This window comes from Malus domestica, chromosome 05 (genome assembly GCF_042453785.1).
Source record: "Malus domestica chromosome 05, GDT2T_hap1".
Lineage (NCBI taxonomy): Eukaryota > Viridiplantae > Streptophyta > Magnoliopsida > Rosales > Rosaceae > Malus > Malus domestica.
The window spans coordinates 11,087,991-11,107,131 of NC_091665.1; the positions used below are offsets into that span (position 1 = coordinate 11,087,991).

A 19,141-nucleotide genomic window follows, 5' to 3' on the forward strand; every position below is an offset into this window, starting at 1 on the left:
TGGCTAGTAATTTTCGACACTCGACTCCTAGCCTCATGTACTCCACATGCAAGTGCAAAATAAAGAAAAAGAATACCAAAAGCGCTACCCATATTTTTCTTGGTTTTTAAGCTACTGAGACACCCAAGGGCAAGATGATCACATCAGAGTCTAAACTTTTGAGGAAAGGGAGTGAGTAAGCCCAAAGACTATTGTAATCAGCAACCTAATCTTTTGGGGATACAAATGTCACTGGGACCAAACATTCCTTCAACTTTGCCTGAAAAATTAGAGAGAGAGAGAGGACGACTGCCAAGATGTAATAGATGCTTTGTGCAGTCGCTGGCACACCAACGGCGGGAGTCGCCCGCTCCAGCGGCTGCTAAGAATCCTCAATTTAAAAATAGTTCAAACAGTTGTCTGACTAGGCATTCATTCGTTACCACCACCTTTGCGGAGTTCATTCATTGAATACAAATGTTTCTAAGATGCAAAAATGTGGCTAATCCTGCAACACCATTGACCCGATTTTAAGGCTATGTTGCTCAACAAAAAGGTTTCCAGCCTTGAAAACACTATTTGTTATTTATGTAGCTTATTCATGTACAAACAAAATAAGTACAACTAAATACAACAGAAACAAGCAAAGGTTGAATCCAGTCAAGGGTGCCAGACTAAACTAACCAAATTAAGCGGAAACATGCTCTTCACAGTTCAACTGATGGCTACGATGCTATAAAACCCCATCACCTTAAATATGCCCACTTACATCACAGTGACGATGGAATTGCTTTTTGTATATAAGAAGCAATTACGATGATGAAGCAGAATCTATTTTGGTGTCATTTTCATGGCGGAGACTGTTCTCTCTACTGTAAGCAGCTTTTGCACCCTAAAAAATAATGAAAATTTGAGATTGTAGAACCTTCATTCGTCAATAACAATTACTCAGTGCAAAATTCAGGCAAAAAGAAAAGTCCGGGTCCTGGAATGATATACTTCTACAATTCAAGGAAAATAAACGCTTACTTGGAAGATTGTTCCTAACTTTTTCAATGCTTGAGCCCGAAGCCTCAGAACATCCCTGGACACAGTGGGGTCTTTAAGTACCTGAAAGAAAAATAACAGTTCTTGATGATTTCAATTTTTAATTGAGGCTAATTTCAATTATATTTACCCAATACAGCAAAGTAATAGCTTGCCGGAAGAATTACTATTATTAGGCTTAAGAAAGGAAATACTGGAACTCACTGCTTGGCAGACATGTGACAAGGTTGACTCAATATCAACAACGTTAATCTGCCATAGGGAATTAAGCACTAGATCCTTCTTATCTTCAATGGCTTTCATCAAGGTCTCTTCCTTGTTTTCAACTTGGTTCAACTTCTTTAGATCTTCCTGTAGTTGAATTAAAGCTACAGCACCTGCACAGATCAAGATAATCATGAGTTTCCCGGACCATAACAAATTTTTACATTGAAGGATATACCGGCGGTCACCAAACAGAACCCCTTAATAGCAGAAAGTGTACCTGAAGCTGCTGCTACCTGTGACTTTATCTGATGTCCTTTATCTCGCACCCATTCTGCTAAAAATGGTACCTTCATGTATCGTTTGTCCTTTCCAATTTCTCTTGCAGCTTTCCTCGTGTAAATATAACCAATCGTATGCAGCATAGCCTCACCGAAGGCTAATAAAAAAAAAAACAATTACGGCTTGCAGCAAGCACAACGCAAAAATAAGGTTTTATTTAGTTAGCATTGAAAAGTTTTGAAGTGTAAATCAAAAATATAATTGGTGAGAATGCAATATTTTTCCAGTTTATTTATTTATTTATGTTTGGAACAAAGCATGCCATTTGGTGAGTTTTGTTAGAAGTGAGAATTAAGCTTCAATTTCCTTAGGCATTTTCTTATCGAAAGTTAAGTGCAGCTTTATCTTCAGTAGCTACTAATGAGTCAATTTTTTGTTACAAGAAAATGACCAGGTACAAAGTCATAACTACAGATTTTTAAATCTTTAGGTAATAAAATATAGTCCTTTTGGGGAAGACAAAGAAAGGGGTATACCAGCTGATGAGAGGCGTCGTGCTTCTGAATTTGCCCATTTTACAAAATCATCTGTACAACCATCAACAAATGGTTGAAGGCGATCTTTCAGAATAGTTATGAGCTTTACTTCCCTTTCCTTCTGCAAGGCCTACATAATAAAAAAAATAACATAAAAAATAGGCAGAGGATTTAATTATGCATACTGAAAAACCAATATATTGTTAACACCAGTGTAAAATACATACCCTCATTTTCTCCGTGACTTTCTGCCTACGGACTTCAGGGTCCTGTGTCTCTTCTTCAATTTCAACAGATGACAAAGAAGCCAAAGCAAGTTGACCTACATAATCTTCAAAGAATTCGCTTCCAAAAAGCATTCCAAACACAGCTGCAGGGTCTACCATGGAATCCCTGGAAAGATAAAACAAAATTGCAGACATAGGTATTTTCCACCATGTTTCCCTTGAACATACTCTCTTACAAAAATCATTTCAACACTGTACTTGTAGATACAACTGAAGAAAAAACATCATCTACAATTTAGAAAAAACTTTGTTTAGGCACAACTTAATATCATGAAAACTAATTGGAGGAAATGTTTAGAAATGCATAACCACTCTTTCCAGGAAATTACAAAATGGCATAATATCTTAAGGGATTGTTTTTCAATGATAAAATATTTAAATGATCCTTATACAGAATTGTTATTGGCACTCCAAACTTTCTATATTTGGAAAGAAAAATAAACTTGTGAGGAATGCACAATGAGATTTTTGGAGTGCCAATAACAGTTCCCTTATTATATTCCCTAGTTTGTAAAAACTTACTGTTGTATGCCTGCCTTTCCATGCTTGTCATATGCTTCACGCTTCTCTGGATCACTTAGAACCTGATAAGCCTCGCCAAGTGCCTTTATGAAAATACAATAACCAGGAAATTATGACACAATATGACAAGAAAACTTAAATAAAAAGCAACATTTAGATGCGAATGAAACATTTTCCTGTACTTTCCCACGACTCTTCAACAAACCAACCAGCCAAATATACAACTGGCCTGGGGAGGAAATGTACATATACGTTCAGGGTGGGGTAGCACATATACAAAGCATAGTTGCCCAATTCCAGTTCCCATCAAATTACAACATACTTCTCTGAGTCCTGAGTATTTGTTTTACAATATTGCATCTTGGGAGTTTCCAAAAAACAAAGAAAAAAACACATCGATTTTATAAGTTCAACAAGATGAACACAAGTATAGTGATGGTTATCCATATGAAATTTCAATCACAATATTTGCTTGTCTATAGACAAAGAAGTTTAATGGCACAGATTTGTAGTTAGCTTACCTGGAAATTGTCGGCAGCCTTCGGATCTCCAGGATTTTTATCAGGGTGAACACGCCTTGCCTAGAAACAACACATAAACCCCATATAACATAAATAAAATCTGGGCATACAAATATAACAAGAAGAACTTCCAAATATTTTAAACATGAGAAAGAAATCAAGAAAACATACAGCAAAGCACGGTGCATAATGATGCGGACCATAACTAATAAACAGATCAATGCAGCGTAAGGATCAGTTTTGTTATGTGCTTAAGGCTTTGGAAAAACAGTAATCTTGAGGCTTTGGAAGCCCGATAGTTCCAGGAAATGGCAATATTTCGTAGAGAAGAAGAATAAAATAACAATAGAGTATAAGTTCCAAGCCAGATACCTATTAAAGTTGTGTGAACCGTACCGAACCATGCTACTGAATTCAAACAATGCACTAACTTAAATGGGCAGCTATAAGTAATCAAAAGCAACTACAAACTTTTGAAACTCCTGTTTGGGGAAAACAAAATTATTCTTGTTAACAGTTAAAATTGCTTCCAAAAGTGAAAACAATGAAGAAATTGGGAGAGTGAGAATTTCTAATTACCTTGAGATAGTAAGCCTTTTTTATCTCAGCATAAGAGGCGTCGACATTGACACCCAATACTTCATAGTAGGCAGTGTCCTTCACCATAATTCTCAGATCACAACCCTATCAGACCAACATTACAGAAACAAATCAGTCCATAAATTGGAAAAAGAAAAGAAAAATGGTATTAAAAAAATTAAAAAATTATGGAAATAAAAGGCTAAATTAGCTTCCAAATTAAAACTCCCAAGAAACCAGAAAAAAGATTGAAGGTAAGTGTAGCCAGATCTGATGAGGAGAAAGAAACCCAATTGAAAGGAAGTAGCAATGCAATTATACAACACCTCAAAATTAGGACACTGTTATTATATTCCAGTTTAATTAAAGCAGGCAAAATGGAACAAAAAGAAAAACCCCAACAAGGGAAAACTTTGGATCGAGCAACTTACGGTTTCAAGAGCTCAGGCAATGAAATTTGGACGATGACACGAGCAAAGCATAGGCGGCAGAGAACGAGAGCGCTTTTATTTTTATTTTATTTTTTTAATTTACCGCTGAAAGCTGAAACTCCCGTTTAGTCTCATGTTGCTTCGTAAAATTGGTTTCGTCTCAGTCTATTTTCTGAAATTGGCTTTTTTATTACATTTTTATCTCATATTTTCATTCATTTCCTCCTTTAAATTAAGGAGTGATATGGATATTTTATTTTTGACACAACTCTTTACCTCTAACCTGCCTATTAAAATGATCTCAATTCTATTTTTGATAGCTCTAATTCAATCCACGTCCGTCTCTCTTGTAAAATGGTGTATAAGTGTAGCTACAGCAGCAAAAGCAAAAGATGGATTGTATTTCAAAATCTAATCCCAACTACTCATTGAATCGTACTACTATATTTACAGCTTGCACCAATCCGCAAGAGATAAAGACAAGGTTTGAATTAGGGTTATAAAAAATGGAACTATGATTGTTTTAATCATGGACCAAAATATCGATATTATCGGCGATATTTTGCGGATAATATCCTTTTTGTAAGAGGGCGATATTTTCACGAGTATCCACTTAATTATCATCAATATATTGCGATATTATCGGAGGAATTCGTCATTGTCGCTTGGAACCCTACTCCCCCATTGACGACGACCTCTTCAATCGCCTCCTAGACTCCCTCCTTCTCCTCGTCTTCAACAAGATCGGTGACTTGAAGACCCTCGGCCGTCGTTGCGTCGTTCTCTGTGGAGGTGAACGACTCCCGACGATGTGACAGTCATTGGATCCCAGTCATTCGACAGCGGGACCCACTCGAATCATTTTCGTTTGCCGTGAAACGACCTGTGGTGATCGGAACACCTCTAGACACCCACAGCCTCGCCGGAGATGGGTGTGCCTAATCCTGAGCCGATTTCATCCCAAAAACCTTGGAAAAACACGAGATAGAACTTAAAAATTCACATCTAAGCTTCAATCTAGAATAGAAAGAGGTAAACCCGAAGCTTACCTAACCGGAGAAGATTAAGAAGCTTGCAGAAGAGTTCCTACGTTCGCCGAGTTGCAGAGACGAGAAGGAGAGGGAGAAAGACGAGGTTTGATGATGATGATGATGATGGTAATGATGTTTGTACGATGGTGCTGCCGTGTGTGTGTCTCGACGACAGAGAGGGAAGAGATAGAGGGTTTCGAGAGAGAGAGAGTGCAGAGAAAGAAGAAGAAGAAATAGAAAGCAAAGAGGGTCACGGGGTAGGGGACGGAAAGAGAGAAGAGTGAGGAGTGATATGGTGCTGCCACGTGGCAGTTTGGAAATGTTTAGGAATCTAGAGCAAAATGAAATCTCAATAAAACTTTAGGGGACTTACGAAATTATACATATAATTGGGGGTTAGGGTGTTACACGCCACACCCACTACTTGCAACCCAAAATAAATAAATAAAACCCTAATAGTTGAGGTAGTTTTGTGTAATTTACCCTAATATTTATTATCTAGGATAAATTTCTATATTTAAAAAAACACCAAGGGATTTGAACCCGTCCCATTTTACTCATTCAACACCTTTTACCACCATATCACTTATGTTTTTGTGAAAATATGCTAAAATATTTATACGTATGGTTTTGTTTTGAATTCTTTTTGCAAGAAACAAATCTACACATAGAGATGATGAAGATAGTGAAAATTTTGAACCTCATAGGAACTCTACGTGGTACTAAGTCACTCATGTATCTTACCATGCAATGTATAAAGTGTAAAATATTGTACTAATTCATTATATATAAATGATTATGGTGTGTTTAAACTTCTTTCATTAATTACTACATATTTTCTACACTCACAATGTTTGCCAGCTCGCTATATAATCAACTTAAATTAGTTAAATCTATCATGCAATGCATTTCCTTCCAATTTTTTGTGATAAACTAATAGATAATTGACTAAATAAACATCCTGCAAAGTTTGAATAAAAATTTCCAAGTTTTTCTTACAATTTCCGTGGTTTTTATTTAATTTTTATCGATATCGATAATATCCCGATATTTCCAAAGAAATTTCCGTGTTTTTGGACTACCGATATTTCCGATATCATCGATATTTTATACCTTGGTTTTAATAGGCAAGTTTTTTTTTTTTTTTGGCCAAAGTTTTAATAGGCAAGTTGGAGCCAAATAGTTGCATAAAAAATGAAATGTCCATATTAACCTTTAATATAATGTCTATTTGACGGAATGGATTAAAATGAGGTGAGCTGAGACTAAATGAAACGAAATAACAATTTCAAAGGGTAAAGTGAGACAAAACTAATTTCAGTGGATAAAATGAGACTAAATCACAATTCATAGGACAAATCAATTAGTAAATTTTTTTTTCTTTAGCTATGCTCCGCATTTATTTATTTATTTATTTGAAAGTGCTTATGCATTACATTTTATTCTGTCTTACCTTATTCTTCTACTCTCTTCAAATTTGGTGCTTCGTATTACCTCATTTTATCAAGAGGGGCCTTGAGATAGGCACCTTGTTTTTTAATTTTTTAGATTAAACATCTGCTTTTTTTATGAATTTCATTAAACATTCTTCCTAAATCTTCTAAAATGTAGTAGATAAGTTTCCAAATCTTAAAACACATCAAACTTGATCTAGTTATGCTTCGAACATACGTTGTCTTCTTAACTCCACACCACACAAATAACTAACGTGCTATCTTCTTAAATTTTTTAATCTATCGTCTACTCTAATAAAGTATATCGTTTGCTTTAAAAACAAAAGATCTTCTAAAATGTAGTAGATAAGTTTTAAAATTAAAAGTTTGAATGGGATGAGACAGAGACAGCAAAATCTACTAGAAGGGAGCTGCCATGCACGAGTGGAGCAGCATTCCAGATTCTCCCTCAAAGAAATGGAGATCACCACCATGTCTGAAGCCATCCAACTCCACGCCCAAATTCTGAAAACAGGCAGCACCCACCACAACCACAACCAGAACCTCTCGAAGCTCTTCACCTTCTCCGCTCTCTCCCCCTCCGGCGACCTCTCCTACGCCCGTCTCATACTAGACTCCTTCCCTACCCCCAACTCTTACCACTACAACACCATGATCCGAGCCTACTCTCAAAGCTCCGACCCCATTCAGGCCCTCCATCTCTTTCTACCCATGGTTGCCAAACCGACCCGCCATGCACCCCGCCCCGACAAGTTCACCTACCCCTTCCTCCTGAAGTCATGTGCCCGTTTGAGACTGACCCGTGAAGGAAAACAGCTTCATGGGGTGATAGTCAAGTCGGGTCTCGGGTTGGATCGGTATATCCAGCACTCGTTGATTCATATGTACTCTTTGGGTGGGGAGTCGGGTCTTGCTTATAAGGTGTTCGAGAGAATGTCTGACAGAGATGTGGTGTCCTGGACTTCAATGATTGATGGGTTTGTTGACGATGGGAGGCCCGTGGAGGCGATAAGGTTGTTTGAGAAGATGGTGGATGATGGGGTTGAGGTGAATGATGCAACGGTGGTGTCAGTTTTGAGAGCGTGTGCGGAGACAGGGGCGTTGGGCGTAGGGAGGAGAGTGCATGGGGTTGCTGAGGATAGAGGGATTGGTTTGAAGCCTAATGTTAGTACTGCCCTAATTGATATGTTTGCAAAATGTGGTTGTATACAGAGTGCAAGGCGGGTTTTCGATAACGTTGTGGATAAAGACGTTTTTGCATGGACGGCTATGATATCCGGCCTTGCAAGCCATGGCCATTGTCAAGATGCTATTGAATTGTTCTGTAAAATGCAAGATTTTGGTGTGAAACCTGATGGGAGGACTATGACTGCAGTTTTATCGGCATGTAGGAATGCACGTTGGGTTGAGGATGGTTATGCGTACATGACAAGTATGCAGAAGGATTATGGACTTAGGCCTACAATTCAACACTATGGATGCATGGTAGACCTCCTTGCTAGAGCGGGTCATTTGAAAGACGCTGAAGAGTTCATCAGGAAAATGCCCATGGAACCTGATGCAGTTTTGTGCAGAAACATGATATGGGCATGCAAAGTGCATAACGATGCCGATCGAGCGGAACGCTTGATAAAATATCTTCAACAGCTAAAGACGAATTCAAATGATAGCGGAAGTTTTGTACTTATTGGCAATGTGTATGCATCAGCAGGCAAATGGCACGACAAAGCAAAGGTTAGAGATTTGATGAAGCAAAAAGGACTAGTAAAGCCACCAGGGTTTAGTAGGATTGAGGTTGATGGGGAAATCCACGAATTTGCTGTCGGAGATTCAGGACACCCTGAAGCCGAAACAATTTACAGAAAGTTGGAAGAAATAGAAGATTATTTGAGAAAAGAAGGGTACAGTCCCAAACTTTCAGAGGTTTTGCTTGAAATCGACGATGAGGAGAAAGCTTTTCAATTGAGTCACCACAGTGAGAAGCTTGCTCTTGCCTTTGGTCTGATTAGAACACGTCCGGGGTCTGAAATTCGGATCGTGAAGAACTTACGGTCTTGTGAGAACTGCCATGCTGTTATGAAACTAATTTCAAAGGTGTACCGACGAGAGATAATAATGAGGGATCGAATACGATTCCACCATTTCAAGAACGGAGATTGCTCTTGCAAGGATTACTGGTAAGCGTCCAATATTAATAGAAAGATTCATCTTGAGTGATCAGTTCTTTTACATCTTCCATTTAAAAAGCCTGAAGAAAGCTTTGCTTATCATTGGATATATAAACATCATAAGAAAAACAACGTACAACAGATTATAACACATCAGGAGAACCAAACAGCTCCATAAAATCGGGAAAAAAAAAAGCCTGAAGAAGTTTCATCTTCTTCGAGTAATCCTTAACAGAGGAGAAACTATACCCTGCATCTCTTGGAACGACTGTTGTATCTGAATTTCCTCCTCAATGGCCCGTTTAAGGTTTCGAATATGGCCCTCAAAGTATCAGAAACCCTAATCTCAACAACCTCTTTTGTCAATCCCATCAAGAACCCTGAGTAGCTCGGCACGCTCAAAGCGCTTATGCAAGAACATCAGCAGCAATCCCAGCTCCTCCAAATCCAAATTCAATACGCATTTCGGCAGTTGAGTCCGAATAAGTGGTGGTGATGATAACGACATGGCATTCTCGGATTCTTGCTGCGCAAGACAGAGACCAGAGCTTCCTTGTGCCTACATTTCTTTAACAGCTTGTCATGCTCAGCCAATTTCACTTATTTTTGGCCTCATTACCAAGTAGTCCCGCTCCGACGGCTTTTCATGTATACTAATTAATATACATGTATTACAGCATAAATGGACTGTTATCTGCTGTACGGCCATTTGGCTTGGCTCGATTAGATTTTCTGTTGAAAAATAAATTTGTAGAGACGCCATCCGAAACTTGTAGAGCATCAAGGACATAAAAAAAAATGAATTAACACCCAAATAGAAGGGTTCATTGCATTTTCCCCTTTCTCTCTTGTGTTTAGCCAATGTGTATTGTTGTTGATGTGTGCGCTTCCAATCCGCATCAGTCTACCTCCAATGTATGATCGTTGTTTGGGTGCTTGTGAAATTTGTGTGATTGCCATTTGGGATGTGTAACAATTGAAAGTGGATTTTGTTGAAATAACTCACATATTTATGAGAAAAGAAGAGTGTAAACATCCCAACTCTGCTCCAACTAATACCAAGGCTTTTGTGATAAAACTCCACACCTGTTGGACTGGCAAGTGGCAATTAGTTGGGGACAATATCGGTGTTGTTGCAAGTGGGCCTTTAGCCCGTCTCTTTGATAGTTTGACATGGTATTAGAGCCATGAAGCTAGTCTGTACTGCCACGTGATGGGTGGGTCCCATTGGCCCCGTGCAATGATGGTGGGTCCCTTAGCCCTATACGTAGGATGAGTCCTCTTGGCTCCCACGTGTGACCCACTAATTGTGTCCCATGTGAGAGGGCATGTTGAACTATCCTACGTCAACCATATCTCTCAGAAAAAAAAAATAGTATAAATAACTTGACCCTACCCCAACTAACACTGACGCCTTTTGTGATCAAACCTCACACTTGATGAACTGTGTAGGAGGTAAGTATCAAGTTGGGCACAATATTGGTGTTGTTGGAAGTGGGTCATTGGCCTGTCTCTCTGATAATTTGACATTGTATCAGAGTCAAGGAGCGGTCCCGTACTGCCACTTGATGGGTAGGTCCCATAGGCCCCGTGCAATGATGGTGGGGTCTCTTGGCCCATGTGTAAGGTGAGTCCCCTTGGCTCCACGTAGTTGTCATGTGTAGATCTCCCATGTGTGAACCACCAATTGGATCCCACGTGAGGGGGCGTGTTGAAATATCTCACATGAGCAATATGAGGGAGGAAGAAGAGTTTAAATATTCTAAATCCACTCCAACTAGTGCCAAGGACTTTTGTGATAAAACTCCACACCTGATAGCTTGTGCATATGGTAATTACCAAGTTAGGAACTGTTTATACCATATTTAGGGCCTCGTATTTAGACCTTGTATAAATACTCGGGGGACTTAAATGTAATTGTGTGATAAAGGAATGGGCAAATATGTAATAAGTGAGGAGTCCTTATTCTATAAAAGGACCCCTCACCCTCATAATTAGGGGAGGCCAATTCCTAGGCCCTCTCACCCCCTCTCAACGCTCTCACTCTCAGAGCTCTCTCTCTCCCTCAAATAAATACAATCAGTGTGGACGTAGCCCAAACCTTGGGGTGAACCACGATACATCTTGTGTTATTTACATTTCATGCAGATTCACCGCCGGATTTACGTTGTTCCAAGACCTTCGGTTTTGTGCATCAACATTTGGCGCCGTCTGTGGGAATCGACACGAAAAGTTATGTTGGTTCTCTTTTAATTTTTCACCTCCACCGTGAATCTGCAAAATCTGCAAAACCACAAAAAACCCAGAAACAAAAATGAAACCTACTCCGTGTCTGCTTTCTTTTATTTTGGGTGCATTCTACTCTGTGTATTTCAATCACCAAAAAAAAAAAAAAAAAAAATAGAAGTCTGCCTCCACCAACTGAGAAATTAGACTTAGAACAACATCAAAATCTGCAAGTCCGATGTGAAGCAGAAAAGGTGTGGAGGTGCTATTATTTCCGGCGAATAAGTAGTTTCGAGGAGCGAACAACACCACCACCCTCCTGATTTACTCACAACTCCTCACATGGCGCAGTCGCAATCAGAGCAACCTCCCAGTTTGGCCTTTGATCCCGAACCCGAAGACCTTCGCTTTCTCTTCACCCACACGATCCTGAACCAAAACCCCAAGCTCCTCCACCTGTCCTCATTGCCTCAAAAGCCCAAGGCCCCGAGACCAAGCACAACGGGCCTGGCCCGCTACGGTTCCGCCCCAAGATCCCTCCTAAACTCAGCTGTGGACTCTATCATGGGAGCCGCCGCCGACCACGAATTCTCATCCCTCCGACCGCAGCACCTACGAGGCCACTACTTCTCCGGAGACGGTGGCGGTGACTCTCCCTCCCTCACTAGCTCCGAGTCCAGCTTCAAAGTCAACTCATCCAACGGCAGCCATAGGGACACCAGCACCACCAAGCCATTGCTCCAATCGCATGGTCTGAATGAGATTGGATCTTCCAACTTTTCTTCTTGTTCTTCGACGTCGTCGGCGGCTCTGGTTCGCCAACGAAGCTCTCTAGCTAGCTTCTTCAGCCATCTCACCGCCTCTGAGAATAATGGAGGATTCTCAGTTACAAGAGGAACTGGAAGCTATAGATCACAAGGGGGCAATAATGGTGGTCACGGAGTAACAAGATTAAAGTCGCAGTTGAGCTTAATTGGGCAAGATTCTCTTTCTCAAATCTCTGAGGTAAGTGAAAATGCTGGTAAAGGTGTTAGCACTGACAACGGCCACCATAGTGCCATGCATTCTTATCCCGCCACTAGCCTTGGGATGGAATCCTGGGATAATACAAATTCGGTTGTCTTTTCAGCTCCACCAAGTAAGCGAGCTAAAAATATGGATGGGGACATATTTAACTTCCTCAATGCTTTAGAATCTCAGTTTAGCCTTCCCCACACATCTTTAGAAATGGCAACAGTAGATAAGCTACTGCACATCCTTGAAGATTTTGTTCCTTGCAAAATCCGTGCTAAGCGTGGCTGTGCAACTCATCCCAGAAGCATTGCAGAGAGGGCAAGTGATCTGGGTTGTTTCGACGGTTAACAAGGATCTGTTCAAGAGGCATAGTGGTTGTCAGATTGTGGTGGGTGAGATTGGGATGCGATTGGATTTCATCTGGGCAGAGAGATCAAGAAAAGGAATACAGAAAGCAAAAGCAAGGAGCGGAGAGACAGAAAGGAAAGCAAAAATGAAAGCGAAAGAAAAATAAAAAAAGGAAATGGCATTATTCCCTTATCTATCATCTGCCAAAAGAAAGAAAAATAAAGAGAAAGCAAAAGGGAGGCACATGGGGACACTGCAAAAGCAAGGAATAAACATCCCACCAGAATGATGTAATTTATTTATTTTTATTTTTATTTATTTTTATCTTTCGGAGATATCTGTATAAACCCCATCAGAGGTTAATATGTGCAAACCCCATCATAGGGTAAAAAAAAAAAGGCCCAAAATAAGGGGCTGCAATGTCATGTGGAGGGCGAAGGTCCATATGCCCAAAAGAGCCAAACCCTTTATTATCACCAACCAGGTGACCAAAAGTACGCCCAGTACTCCACAATTATTCAGCAACCTACTGCTATTACCACCAACCAGGTGATGAAATGTACAACCTGTACTCTCTTTCATGCCACCAACCAGGTGATTAAAAGTACGCTCAATACTCAAAATCATACATGAGCATTACTCGTGTCAATCATACATAAACATTCATGAGCATCACTCATGTCAATCATACATAAACATTCATGACCTTCATTCATGTCAACATTCATAAGCATCACTCATGTCAACATTCATGAGCATCACTCATGTCAACATCTATGAGCATCACTCATGTCAATCAACATAAACATTCATGAGCATCACTTATGTCAATCAGCTTTAAAAGCTTCATTTACAGAGCTCTAGCTTCAAAAAAGCTTCATTTGCAAAAGCTTTAACTTTAAAAGCTTCATTTACAGAGCTCCAGCTTCAAAAGCTTCATTTGCAAAAGCTCTAGCTTCAAAAGCTTTATTTATAGAGCTCTAGCTTCAAGAGCTTCATTTACAGAGCTCCAGCTTCAAAAGCTTCATTTACAGAGCTCTAGCTTCAAAAGCTTCATTTACAAAGCTCCAGCTTCAAAGCTTCATTTACAGAGCAGGGTATACAAATACCGCCTCCGAACAACCGCCACTTCGGCTCATACATGGATTCAATTTGAAGTCTCCAGCCAACAGACTCTATTGACCGAAGACTTGGGGGACTACACTATACACCATATATTGGGCCTCAACTGTGCCTCATTAAAAATACTTGGGGGACTATAGCCCATCATTCATGTATTGAAGAGCGAGCCCTTATTTTATAAAAGGGACTCATTCACCACCATTAGAGAGCATCGCCGCCTACTGAGCAACCGTCTCGCCGCGAGCATCAACTCTAGCCCATCATTTATGTATTGAGGAACGAGCCCTTATTCTATAAAAGGGACTCCCTCACCATCATTAGAGAGCATCAACTCTAGCCCATCATTCATGTATTGAGGAGCGAGCCCTTATTCTATAAAAGGGATTCCCTCACCTTTAAACGTTGCAAGTCGAGCCAACCAAGGCAACATAAGCCACGAGCCGAGCAGCTTCGTAGCGTGTGTTACTTCTAGTTGAGCATCATTTCAGATTGAGCACTGCCTCATATCGAGCATCAGTTCAAGACAACATCTAGTTACTTCGGCCCACACATGGACTGAATTTCAAGTCTCCAGCCAAAAGACTATCTTGACTGAAGACTTGGGGGACTACTGTTTATACCATATTTAGGGCCTCGTATTTAGACCTAGTATAAATACTCGAGGGACTTAAATGTAATTGTGTGATGAAGGAATGGGCAAATATGTAATAAGTGAGGAGTCCTTATTCTATAAAAGGACCCCTAACCCTCACAATTAGGGGAGGCCAATTCCTAGGCTCTCTCACCCTCTCTCAACGCTTTCACTCTCAGAGCTCTCTCTCTCCCCCAAATAAATACAATCAGTGTGGACGTAGCCCAAACCTTGGGGTGAACCACGATACATCTTGTGTTATTTACATTTCAAGCAGATTCACCGCCGGATTTAAGTTGTTCCAAGACCTCCGGTTTTGTGCATCAACAGGAACAATTTCAATGTTGTTAGAACTAGATATTTGACCTGTCTCTGTGATAATTTGACAAATTTGATAAAGGTCATGATTCATCAACTGATGCGGATGTGGAAGTGCACGCATCAACAACAACTGCATATTGGAAAATCACAGTAGAAAAGGATGAAAAGCAAGGAACCTTTGCTGCTCTATATATTATAGTGCATAATTTCTCTACTTTGCATGATTATAGTTGCTGATTGAAGCATTTCCTCCAGATGAAAAGAGTACAAAAAAAAAAAAAAAGGTAAATCTATTAAATTTAGTCCCAAAAGTTGTGTTTCTGCAAAGTGCACAAGCACAACCGCCAAGTTCATGCTTGTGCTCCTTTATTCCTACATATATATTCGAGATCATCTCAGAAACTATTAGCATATTTGCTGACCAACATGGCATAAGACTGCATTGAATTTCATATGAACTTGTAGTTTTGAGAAAGCAAAAGATATGATACTTGATAACAAATTCAATTGCTAGATAAAGAGTACACGACAACAATATCAGTTAGTTTCTTCTTTCTTTAAATCCAACATCTCCATATATCACAAGACAAGAAGAAAAAAACATATATATTCTTAATTTAAGGACTGTTTTGAAAGTGCTTTTAAAATAATTAAAAACGCTTTTGGATCATCAAAAGGGCTTCTGACTATGTTTAGCAGAAAAGTTAGAAGTGCTTTTAGGTTTAAAAAAGCGATTGAATTGTTTTATGGAACAAGCTACTATTGTGTGCTTTTTTGGAGAAACATTTCAAGTGCTTTTTCAATGAGCACTTGCATTTTTATTAAAAATTCTAATACGCTTCTAATAGAAGTGATTCTATTGAAACTGCTTCTAAATTTTTGAAGGAGTAGTTCCAAACGAGTTCTTAAACTTTCTTTGTTTATCCTTCTTTAATATTTCACTAATTTATATGGTCGATGAAGACACATAGTATATTGGTGGCAGTCAATTGTTAAGAATAACATCAATATGATTAATAAATCATTAACAAGCATCAAAGTCTTAAGTTACAGCCTATCTAACATGATCAGCATAACTTTAATTAATTTAAACTTCCAAATAAAAACTAAAATCTGGCACTAAAAAAAAGCCAAAGAACTGGGACACCTTTTGGTCCTTTTTTCCCCAATCCATGTGAGCCATTCAAAGAGCATGGCTGGCCTCTGGCTTTCACTATCCATTCAGTAATGCCTTTAAGGACACTTCTTTTCCATCATGCAATCAAAATCCAAACATTAGTGAGATTGGCAGGTGGTTGCATCATCCTTGTTCTCTCTTTTAGATGATGGGTCTTATTTGTAATGCATACAAGTAGTATATACTTCCTTTTCTTTTGGACTCACTTTCACGGGCACGTGGTGAATTGCGTTGGCAGTTGGCAGGGTTTTTCTTTTCAACCTACTATGAGTTGAAACCTTCTTCCCTTTCTAGTGTAGCTCAGGGTATGTTTTCTTAACGGAATGGAAACGAATATGTTTCACTGGTCTTATGCAATTCCACAAGCAAAACCACTGTGAAATTAATATATAGATCAAACATTAACTGGAATGTAATAACTGCAGAACATTAGCTAATTTGACTATAATAAAATGAAAACTGCAATGCAACCTACGTTTTGACCTTCAAGAAAGTGGTACTTCGAGAAATTATTATGCAGTGCAGGTATAGCAAAGAGCCCATTTATTAGCTTGACATTTCAGATACTGAAACACCAAACCAGAAGAACACAAATATCTCTTAATATTCATGAATGCCTTCATTGTTAGAAACTTAGAAGGGCAACCAGCGTATTCCGAAATAAGCATGCACAAAGAACTTGTATGCAATAGCATAGAACTGTTGAACTTCAACAACTTTTGGTGACATTAGCATTAGCATCCCCACTTCTCTCTCTCTCTCTCTCTCTCTCTTCATTGCTGGTGTTGACTATTGACAACCTTCACCCCAGTTGTGTACGAGAAATTATTAAGTGGTATTAGAACTAGTACTCACGTATGTATGATATGGTTGGACGACGAGCTTATACTACAAGATCTAGTATTAAGAACTTTATACATGTTGCTAGAGGCTTATAGCTCAAGTCTGCATTTGATTTGAGATCTTGTTTCCATTCTTCCCTCGCTCATATTGAAATTTGTATCTAACCAAAAAATTATTTGCACTGACTGGGATGCAAAGAAGATGGAAGAAAATGGAAGTTCACTTCATTTCTGCTCCCGCCAAGAACACAGAAGTAATTGAAATTCATTTGTCTAGACAGTGCAATTGAATCAATCACGTGCCGACCGAATTGGTTATTTTGGTATGCCCTACATATTATCGACAGCAAAATACCCTTGCACTTTCAATCGCTTTCAAATTTTGTGCCCACAGCCCGCCCCTTCTTTTTTTTCCCAGTGAAGGCACTGACCACTAAAGCCAAGGTGCAATCCTGAGTCTTTGAGAGACTATCAAAAGCACATTGATACATTGTACTAGACCAGGAAACAAAGTTTGACGTTCTTACCATACTATGCGAGACCAGTGTTGAGAAAAGGGTAATAATGCTAGCTAGGGAGACCGAACCGAATTTGCAAACTAAATTATGTGTTACCCATAAGAAAAAAACATGTTAATAAATACTTGAGTAATAATCCAATCATCAACAACCACATCATTTGGTTTACAAAATTTAGTTTAAAATTTTGGTCTCCCTAAGCATTGCCGGTTGAGAAAACGATGACCATTACATATAATTGATTTTGCTAGCATCAATTGCGTTCACACATATGTTAACAGACAATCATTAATGGCAAACAAGGGGTTTGTCTTCAGTAGTTCGGCTTTTTATCCATTAAATTGGTAAGTAAGAAAACGTTGTGCAGTGTTAGGTCTAAATATGAGGCGGGGGAGTTTGGAATAACCAAATCCAGACTAGCTACCTAGGTTAAAATATTTTATAGAATAATACTTGCATTCTCTCCTTGTGGGATGAGCTCATTTCCTCACTTTTATATAATTTCCCTAACCTTATCACCACGGTAACATTTAATAAGTTTTAACCAGGCAACACAATGGGACTTCATCAGAGATGACAATTTTCACATATCTTTGCCATCCCATTCAAGGTCTGGCTTAATAGAACAATTTAATAACTAAGGCCATCTCCAATGGAGAGAGCTAAAGGTCTAAAAGCGAAAAAATGGCCTGATTTGCCCAAAAACTCATCTCTAACTGATAGCTTAGCTATAATTATATAGAGCCCACCATACTATTATTTGGCAAAAAGGTTATCAGGTTGGTCAAATGTAATGACTTAGCCCTTTTTTGGGGGCAAGCTCATCAATTGCAATAATTCTTTCCAATTCAATAGCTAGATTTAAAAACATCAAAAGGTAGTTTAATTAAGGGTAAATTACAAAAACTACCTCAATTATTGGTCTAACGACACTTTCATATCTCATCTTTTAAAAATGACAATGTCATACCTCATCTTACTAATTTGTGCCAATGTCAGATTTTCGTCAGCTTTTCTGTTACTTTTTCCTGTTAAATGTTGACGTGGCCAGAGATGGGACCCACTCACTAATCCAACTAGATTAAAAAATAATTAAATATATTTTTAATAATTAAATATTCAAAAAATTAAAAAAATTAAAAATTAAAAAACTAAAAAAAAATTAAAAATGGCCTAAGGAATCCAACCTTCCCTTCCACCCGCACCACCCATTTTCTTCTTCTCTTCGATAGCCACCAAACCCTTCCCCGTGCCCCCAACCTTCCTCCACCACCCTCTCTCTTTCTCTTCTCCCTCTCCTCTCTCTGGGATGTGGCCTCCCTCCTTCGTCCCTCTTCCCACTCGCACTTGTCCTTCCCTCACCACCACCTCCCAACCTGACCCATCCCTCCATACCCAACCTTCCTTCACCACCCCACCGCTTCCTCTCTTCCTCCATCTTCACCCAATTTCCCAATTCGGATCAACCTACGCCATCATCTTCTTCTTCGCCTATATCAGCCATTTCTGTTGCATAATCTTCTTCGTCGTCAATAACTCAGCCACCATCTCCATCCCTCTTCCTCTCCTTCGAACCCAACTCCCTCAAACTACCCATTTTCCAGTTCCTCCCTCGTCATCCCCCAGCCCATCAAAAACTCCAACTCCCACAAGCTCCTCAACCTCATTATCACCGTTGTGCTCTTAGCCATCTCGTGGTGGTCATCGACGCATTCTTCCTCTACTGCCGTAGATGGAATAACAATCGTTACTTCCCCGACGGGGATGAGGACGAGAAGTCGTGTATTAGATTTGAGCACATCAACAGGCTATTCCAGATGCCTAATTTCAGCCACTCCGTTAGTGGGACCCACAAGCTCCCAAACTCAGCCATGAAGGCTGCACAATTAAAGCAGTCGGGT

At 39.4% G+C, this 19,141-nt stretch overlaps 3 protein-coding genes across 3 annotated transcripts; 2 read left to right on the forward strand and 1 right to left on the reverse strand.

Annotated features, from left to right (window-relative positions):
• Positions 1-536: 536 nt before the first annotated feature.
• On the reverse strand, positions 537-4,810 carry LOC103448424 (chaperone protein dnaJ 10-like). Its single transcript, XM_008387691.4, has 10 exons — positions 4,389-4,810; positions 3,958-4,062; positions 3,379-3,438; positions 2,858-2,940; positions 2,276-2,441; positions 2,049-2,178; positions 1,511-1,669; positions 1,231-1,403; positions 1,009-1,089; positions 537-871 (listed from the first exon to the last, which is right to left on the reverse strand). The coding sequence occupies exons 2-10, from the start codon at positions 4,042-4,044 to the stop codon at positions 791-793; spliced, it is 1,020 nt and encodes a 339-aa protein (XP_008385913.1). The 5' UTR covers positions 4,045-4,062; positions 4,389-4,810; the 3' UTR covers positions 537-790.
• Positions 4,811-7,100: 2,290 nt separating this feature from the next.
• On the forward strand, positions 7,101-9,873 carry LOC103448423 (pentatricopeptide repeat-containing protein At4g21065-like). The gene has a single exon (XM_008387690.4). The coding sequence runs from the start codon at positions 7,249-7,251 to the stop codon at positions 9,052-9,054; it is 1,806 nt and encodes a 601-aa protein (XP_008385912.2). The 5' UTR covers positions 7,101-7,248; the 3' UTR covers positions 9,055-9,873.
• A 1,736-nt stretch (positions 9,874-11,609) lies between these two features.
• LOC103448498 (transcription factor bHLH128-like) lies at positions 11,610-12,629 on the forward strand. The gene has a single exon (XM_008387756.1). It carries the CDS (start codon positions 11,610-11,612, stop codon positions 12,627-12,629), a length of 1,020 nt encoding a protein of 339 aa, XP_008385978.1.
• Positions 12,630-19,141: the final 6,512 nt, after the last annotated feature.